At 40.8% G+C, this 8812-nt stretch overlaps 1 protein-coding gene across 1 annotated transcript; it reads right to left on the bottom strand.

Moving 5' to 3' along the window:
• Positions 1-219: 219 nt before the first annotated feature.
• On the bottom strand, positions 220-1233 carry LOC132011785 (olfactory receptor 51E2). Its single transcript, XM_059390920.1, has one exon. The coding sequence runs from the start codon at positions 1189-1191 to the stop codon at positions 220-222; it is 972 nt and encodes a 323-aa protein (XP_059246903.1). The 5' UTR covers positions 1192-1233.
• Positions 1234-8812: the final 7579 nt, after the last annotated feature.

The following is an 8812-nucleotide window of genomic DNA, read 5'->3' as shown; positions in this document are numbered from 1 at the left end:
TTCTATTTTTGACTTTTGGTACAGTAACATTATCAATAACATTTTGACCTATGGAAAGAAATCACAGTAGCCTCCAAACTTTCACTGCAAGCAGAGGCAGAATTTGGAGTTCACAGCAGAGAAAATCATTGATATGCTTATAGATAACTAGAATTAAGCTAGCTTTAGGAAATCCTTATGTCAAGCCCTTAAAGATAAGGGAAAGTAGAGTGGTAATGATCACCTTCTTCCCACATCCTGAGGGTCCTTGTCGTGGCTGATCTTGAACATAGCTAGCACACGAGTTCTGATCTGTTTGGTCTTGGCACCGTAGATGATGGGATTGATCACAGGAGGCAGGAGTAGATAAACATCACCCATGAGAACATGCACAATGGGATCAAGGCTGTTTCCAAAACGGTGTACCACTGAGAGGCCAATGAGAGGAACATAGAAAGCTAATACCACACCGATGTGTGACACACAGGTTCCAAAAGCCTTGGCCCGCTCTGACTTGGAAGGCAGTTGTAGAACTGTTCGTATAATCAGAAAATAGGACAAGGAGATAAACAGAACATCCACACCCATAACCAATAGTATGGCAGTAAGACCATAGATCACATTGGGCAACGTGTCTGCATAGGCCAACTTCATCATATCCTGGTGGACGCAATAGGAGTGAGAGAGCACATTGGAGTGGCAGAAGGCCAGCCGCTTGATGAGCAGAGGCAGTGGGATAAAGAAGAGGGATCCACGGACAACAGCCACCATGCCAATCTGGGCTGTTACTGTATTGTTGAGCACTGCTGCATGGCGCAGTGGGTGGCAGATGGCTATATAGCGGTCAAAGGCCATGGCCAGCAGGATAGTGGACTCAATAGCTGAGAGAGCATGAATAAAAAACATCTGGGTAATGCAGGCATCAAAAGTAATCTCCCGGGAATCAAACCAGAAGAGGGCGAGGATCTTGGGCATGGTGGATGTTGACAAGGCCAGGTCAATTGCTGCCAGCATGCAGAGAAAGAGGTACATGGGAGCATGTAGGCTGCGCTCTGTCCTTACGATGAAGACCACGATGCAGTTTCCAAACACTGCCACGACATACATTGAAAGCAGGGGAAAGCCGATCCAAAAATGGGCTTCTTCTAATCCTGGGATACCAATAAGTACAAAGGTGGTATGTGTGAAGTTGCAGGAACTCATAGCTGGCATCGAGAAGGGGCGCTGGAGAGGGTGAGGTCACCCTGACAACCTGCTAGCCTGCTAGGACATGGAGCACAATCAGAGGCCAACCCTGGAAACCTGGAAACTGAATGCACCTTAGCTCTCCCTCTCCTACTCTTCCCTCTCACTCTTCCAAGCCCTTTAGGCTCTTTCATAAGCTCTGAAGCCCTCTTCCAAGGGGAAAATGATAGTTCAAACTCATTTATCGGGACGCCTGGGTGGCTCAGTTGGTTAATCAGCTGCCTTCGGCTCAGGTCATGATCCCAGCGTCCTGGGATCGAGTACCACATCGAGTTCCTTGCTCCGCAGGGAGCCTGCCTCTCCCTCTGACTCTGCCTGCCACTCTGCCTGTGCTCTCTCTCTCTCTCTCTCTGACAAATAAATAAATAAAATATTTAAAAAAAAAACTCATTTATCAATTGCTCCTCTCCAGGTCCATTTACATTAAATTTTTTTAGATTTATTTATTTACTTGTTTATTTGAGAGAGCGAGAGCAAAAGAGAGAGCACCAGTGGAAGGACGAGGAGAGGGAGAGGGATAAGCAGACTCTGCTGAGTGTAGAGCCCAATGTGGAGTCTGATCCCAGGACCCCAAGACCAGGACCTGAGCTGAAACCAAGAGTGGAATGCCCAACTGACTGAAGCACTCAGGCATCTCCCATTTACATTTTAAAAAATGGAATCTAGGGAGAACAAAGTTTATCCCAAAATGTATCCTTTCCAAATTCTTTTGGACTCCTCCTGGCCCACACTTTCACTACCCAGATATTGGGTGGTCCTTTTCTCAGACAGGTGTTAAGAGGTACCCTACTGAGAACCCTTTCCAGGTATGTTCTTTTTTTTTTCTTCCCTCAATTATTCATTCATTTTATAAGCATCTACTTATATGACCTACTATGTACAAGGCTACTTGCTAGATGCTCATGATACAGAGATGAAAGACACATCTTTTGCTCTTCAGATACCCTGCCTATGGTGGAAGATAGACAAGTAACCCAATTATTAGACCTTTGGGGTGAGTGTTAGCCTAAGGTGTGCATTTAATGCATAGGATGGGGAGAGGCATGATCAGAGGAGACTTCCTGACAAAGATAATCCTTTTGATCAGTCTTCAAACATGAGTAGGAGTGAGACAGAGAAGGGAATAATGGGTATATGAAGCCAGTGGGGAGGGGGATTTTTTTCCTTCAAATTTTCAGGATTCTGGGTTCCCAGGTAGAAGGTCAGCAAGGGGATAAAGAAACACAAAAATGACAGTTTTTTAAAAAGATGAGAAAAAAACCTAAGGGAAAAAAAAAGTCTGGAAACTCCTTTGGGGTCATCAAATGGAAGGGAGTAGCTCTCTCCAGTGACTTATCTGGAGATGAAGGTGCTGGTAAGATATGTGGCCTCCATCAGATCCTAGCTGCCGGACTTGTCCCTTGTGAAGGCTCTTCTCTCTGCTCCTGGCTGATTTGTCTCTCTGCACCTGAAAGCAACCTCCAGGCTATACTCTTGCCCTAGGGAAAACTTGGGTTGATCCTTGATACTCCTAGAGCTTTGGAAGCCCAGCATTGCTCTGCCCCTGCCATGCCACCCAAACACGTAGGCTTTGACCTCATCAAATACTTTCCCTGCTAGGCTTCTTAGGTACCCTCTTCTTTAGAGCTAATTGCCTCTAAAGAGCTAAGGGCTTGGCTTCAAGAAAAAGGACCTCTGAATCTTGGGAATAAACTCAATAGGTATCTTCATCAATGATAGGTAAACTTATTCATCTCCCCAGGATTCTTCATCACTCCTGATCTGGGTCTTTACAGCAATTGGGGGATGCTCTTTAGGGGAGAGGGTTTGGAGAACAGCGGTCTTAAAATATAGTGTGATAAAATAGGAACTAAAATGTTTAACTTGGATGATCCCCATCATGGATAAGCAAAGAATATTCAAATCCAAGATCCAAAGATCACAGAATTCATACCTCTGACCACTATTTGCGCTTCTCCCTATCCTCAGATCTTATGTAAAGATGTAATAGCTACTCTCCTTGACAAATGTGAGATTCCAAATATGGGCCCACACTGCTATCAGAGAATGAGAAGCCTTTGTAATAGGCAGATAATTGTATCCTTAAATAAGATAAAAGTTTATATCTTATATCCATGCAACCATCTATGCATCTACCATTGGTAGTTTAGGGAGAGAGATTCAGAAATCTAAACAATTCAGGCTGAAAAGTCTGTGTAATGCTAAGGAAACTTCCCCAGAAGAAGACCAGATCACTAGACCTCTGTGGGGCCCAGAATGAAAGAAAAGGCATGGAGGGATTGCAGGGGGAGCACAGTAATGTATTTCCCCTTTCCCTAAGCCTCTTGCCCATGCTACTGTGTGAGTACCTACAGATACACGGGTCTTTATTGGCCACAGAGTTGGATCCTTTCCTGACTCCTCTTTCTTCAGGGCATCTTTTCTGCTTTTCTAGTAGCAGTCTAAGGCTTTGGGCCATTATATTGTCTCCCCAGTTACGTACCCAGAATACCACATATTTCTCTCCCATGTTGTCTGGCTTTCTGGCCAAAGTGACCCTTGGCTAGATCCAATTTTAGCTTCTCTTGAGTCTGGATGTGGCTTCTGCATTCATTATTACTTGCCTTTCTGTTCTGTCTGCTAGTGCTGTGGGATATTTCTTCTTAGCCCATGAAGATGTATTTGGGACACAAGGGTTTCTTCTTCCTGATATGAGACAGCTGTGGGGTCCTCGTGATCTCCTAAAATCATAGGAGTTTGGCCTTCTTAGTTCTGGGTGAGGGTGCACTCACTTGAAATCCATGCAATCCTAGGAGAGAGCAGGTGGAGCTGGCTTACCCTTTCAAGTGCAGGCCTATTTATAATGCTGCCTAAGAGGCCCATGGGAACAGGCTGCGGGAGTATGTACTGAGGTCTCTGGGGCTTGGCGGGCAGGAGACAGTATCTCCATATTCACTTGTGTGTCAGTCCCACAGGCTTCCCACTTTTTCTGTCTGGTGTGTGTGTTGTGGGGGGTGATCAAGAAGGGGGCACTGCCACTGCCTCTGCCATCATTCCCACACTTACACATACAGGGATCTTGACAATCTATCCCCATTCTTCCAAATAACTCATACTCTCCCAGGTAGCAACAGTGGTTAGAAATTTTCCTCATTAACCACTTCCCTAGACATGACAGACAACAGGGGTTTATGGTTATGTCCCTGGGCTCTAGGAATTCACATCCTCTTTAAAAACCAAGATGGATACACAAAACTAGTAATTCCTATAACTCAGGATAAGAGCATGCATCTCAGTTTTTCATTTTCAGCTCTTCTTTTAGTTGATGAAATAGACCTTGAGATAGGGAAGTCACTCTCTTGCACCTGTGTTACAGATAAGAAATGAAGGAGATGAAGGCTCTTTGCCTTGGTCGCAGAGTTTTTAGTGATACTGGTCAGAGAACTAGGTATTCTGATTCTTTATTCATCCCCATTTAACAAATCTTTATCAGGGGCTTGCAATGTAACAAGATATGCAATTTTTTTAAACCCACCCTTATAGATTATATATCTTGACGAGAGGGACACACAGTCCATGGTTAATATGAGAAATGAAATAGTTTCTCCTTATGACTACCTAAGAAGAAAAAAATAAAGGGAAGAAGAGAACAGGTAAGTATTGGAATGGGCAGTTGAAATTTTAATTTGAAGTTGGCAGGGAATGCCTCATATAATGGAGACATTTGAGGACTACCCTGGAGGGAGCAAGAAATATATCCATGAGATCTCTGAGGAAGACCATCCAAAGAAGAAAGACAAAAACCACAAAGTTTCTGAGAAGGGAGTGTATCTAGGGGTTTAGAATAATAAGGAGGCTGGTGTGTCTGGGCAGAGAGAACAAAGGGAAGAAAAATAGATATATAGGGATAGATAATATGGAATTGGGTTGTATAGGGCTTTATTGGACTTTTTACAGGTCAGTTAAAGTTTTAACTTGGAGTCTGAATAAAGGTAGCTACAACAGCAGCCATGTATTTAGTACTGTCCCAGCTTTCAGGAAAGTCTTCAATTCACTGTGAACATGTCAATTTTGGGTAGAGTGACATTTGATCTGCAAATCACCCATTCCCAAATGTTCAAACTACCCACTTCCTAGTAAGAAAAGCTTACAAGTTTCCAGGGTCGTTGGATAGAGGGGCCATCCATAGGTTAGTGTGTATGTAAGGGGTGGTGAAGTAGAAGAGAAACATCTGTAGAAGTAGTGTGAACATCTTCGCTGTCTGGTCTTTAGACTGAAGTTCCTTCTCATTCTGATTTTTAGGACTTTGTGTACCCCATCATTTTTCTCTAAGTTTCTTCCCCCCACCATAAACAAACAAATATCTAGCCTGTAAATATATATCATCTGAACTTTTTCAATAGTGAATGAATGAGTCATTCAGTCATTCTAAGACCAGAATAAGTCCCTGGTCTTAGAAAGTGGGCACAGAATCTGTGATAAGAGAACAGTTATGAGAGAGTCTGAAAAGGGATGTCCTAAGAAAGAACCAGAAGGTACTGCAAAAGCACCTGGAAAGGACACCAGACAGGCTTGAGAAATCAGGGAATGTCTCCAAGAGTTACTTCTTTTCTATGTTAGGAGAAGGGAAATAGTGAGGGTGGTATAGAGGGAGGTAAAAGCTTGTGCAAAGGCTTTTGAGTGATCCAGAGCAGTCACAGTTAAGAAAGGCAAGTGGTTCGTTGTGCCTGGAGCACCGAACAGAGGGCAAACAATGAGGCTTGAGATTAAAATTTCAACTGAGAGATAAATAGAGCCAGCCACTATTAGTAGCTAGTAGTAACAGGGATACTATTATTTTATTATGTGGCAGACCCTGGTTTGGGGTCTGGAATACACCACGAATGAACAAAATTCTTATTCTTAAAGACCTTACCTGGTAATGGGGAAACTAGAGAAGAAATAAATAGGTATGTAATATTTTGGTGGGGGAAGGGACTGCCAGGTATTAAACATAAGATAGGTAAGGAAGCGAGTAATTGCAGACAAGAATCAAGGGAGAGGAGGTGGTTTTTTTTTTTTTTTTAATTCTAATTAAAAAAATTTTTTTTCATTTATTTTTTTTCTGCATAAATGTATCATATAAATATATGAAAAAAAATTTTTTTAATTAGAATTAAAAAAATTTTTTTTCATTTATTTATTTTCAGCATAACAGTATCATTATTTTTTTCACCACACCCAGTGCTCCATGCAATCTGTGCCCTCTATAATACCCACCACCTGGTACCCCAACCTCCCACCCCCTGCCCCTTCAAAACCCTCGGATTGTTTTTCAGAGTCCATAATCTCTCATGATTCACCTCCCCTTCCAATTTACCCCAACTCCCTTCTCCTCTCTAACACCCCTTGTCCTCCATGATATTAGTTATGCTCCACAAATAAGTGAAACCATATGATAATTGACTCTCTCTGCTTGACTGATTTCACTCAGCATAATCTCTTCCAGTCCCGTCCTTGTTGCTACAAAAGTTGGGTATTCATCCTTTCTGATGGAGGTGGTAGTTTTTAATGTAGGAAGGTAACATTTAGGCAGAGACCTGCATGAAGTGAGGCAGGAAACCACAAGGGTGTCTGGGGGAAGAACATTCCAAGTAGCGAGGACAGAAAGTATGAAGTTTGGTGTTGAAACATGTATGGTGATATTAAGGAAATATTTGGAGGTAGTACAGGTATAATAGAATGAATAAAGGGGAGAGTAGTAGGAGATGAAGTTGAGATGGTAGAGGGGAGTTAAATCATACAGATTCTCATGAACTATTCTAATGACTGTGAGTTTTCCTTGGGTAAGACAGGGGGCCACAGGACATGTTGAATGGAAGAAGTGGCATGCTCTACTTTATGTATTAAAATAATCATTCTAACTACCATGGGGAAAGTAAAGCAAAAGTGGATGAAGGAAGATCTACCAGGAGACTATTATGATGGCGGGGCACATGGTGGTATTAGTAGAAGTAGTAGAAAGTAGTTAGATTCCAGGTATCAATATCTGGAGTATCTGAAAGAAAGAGTCATCGGCATTTGCCAAAAGGTTGGATGTGGAGTAGGAGTGTCAGAGAGGTATCAGTAATAACTCCAAAAACTCTATCTCAGACACATGAAAAATAGAGTTTTTAAGTTAGGGAAGACATGGTTGATGTGAATATTAAGATATGTTTTTGGACATGATGAGTCTGAGATGATTATTAAACATTCAAGTAGGAGTACTGATACATAGGATATGAGTCGGGACTATAAATATTAGTTTGGGATTTGCCAGCATGTAGATGAGATTTGAAGCCATGATGCTAGATGAGATAACTAAAAATGGGAATATAATAAAGAATAAACAGGTCTGAGTACAAAATCCTAGAACATTCCAACATACAAAGATCATGGAAATGAAGACCAACACTAATGGAGACTGAAAATTGTAAAGCTTACTGAGAATTTTGACACCATCTAGTTATTAAATAGTACTGTTGTCACTTAATAAATTTCCTGTGGATATCACTTACTAATCCTTCCTTGCTGGATCTCATACCCCCTGTAGAGCCCATCTTTATGCAGTGATACCAATGCATCATTGAAATATGCACTTTAAATATTTGAGAATTAATGGCCATTCCTACTTGCTGGATTAAGCCATTATGTGAAGTAAATGGAATTAAACATTTCCAAGTAAATGACACAAATTGAAATTCATTTACAATTCTTAGTCATTTTTGAGTTTCTGCTGGGGCAGAAAGTTGATGGAAGGCAGAGAAAAATTCTGGAATATGTTTACTTAGGAAAGAACATAAAGTAGAAATATATTTGTATTTTTCAGGTTTGAAAATTCTGTTTTGGATTTTTTCTCCATAATTTGGTTGAAAATTTCTAGAGGATAGACTTGTGAGGTTGTTTGTTTGTTTGTTTGTTTGTTTCTTTTGCTTCTTTATGTCCCCTAGTACAAATTACATGGACTCATATATATGTATCTATACAAATTATATACATGTATACTCATATATAGTTTATATTATAGGTAGCAACATAGCTAAAGTTAAGAGAGTTGGGGGACCATGGAGTAAGTTTGCATGCATGTGAAATACGGTTCTGTTGTTTATGAGCTGTTTAAGCAAGAAACTTAATATTTTTGTGCCTCAATTTTCTCATTGATCAAAGAACTAACTACCTTTTAATGTTGTTTCAGATGTGTGTTAATAAATGCAAACCATGACTAGTCAAAGGAAATAATAAATGTTAGTAAAAATTATTATTGCATTTAGAAAAATACTGCCTATTTCTCATAAAGATATGGCTTTCTCATAATGTGTCATACCAACTGCTCTAAAGTAGACAAAGTCAGAAAATTCAGTTTGTTGGCAGGATAAACAACAGTTTAGAACAAACAGTGATGGATGGGAGAAATGATAGACTTCAGGCTTCATACTGCTCATTCCTTCTATTCTTATGTCTCTGTCTCTTCATCTGTAAAATAAAGGGTTGAGCTGATGTTCTAAATATATTCCAGCTTTAATTCTAAGTTTTTGTTTCATGATCATCAGCTTTGTTTTTAAATTGATAGTGTTAGGCCATCTCTAGAATT

The sequence above is a fragment of the Mustela nigripes genome, chromosome 1, assembly GCF_022355385.1.
Source record: "Mustela nigripes isolate SB6536 chromosome 1, MUSNIG.SB6536, whole genome shotgun sequence".
Classification (NCBI taxonomy): Eukaryota; Metazoa; Chordata; class Mammalia; order Carnivora; family Mustelidae; genus Mustela; species Mustela nigripes.
Note: the sequence above shows the minus strand (reverse complement) of the source record. Positions and strands in the feature narration are given on the sequence as shown.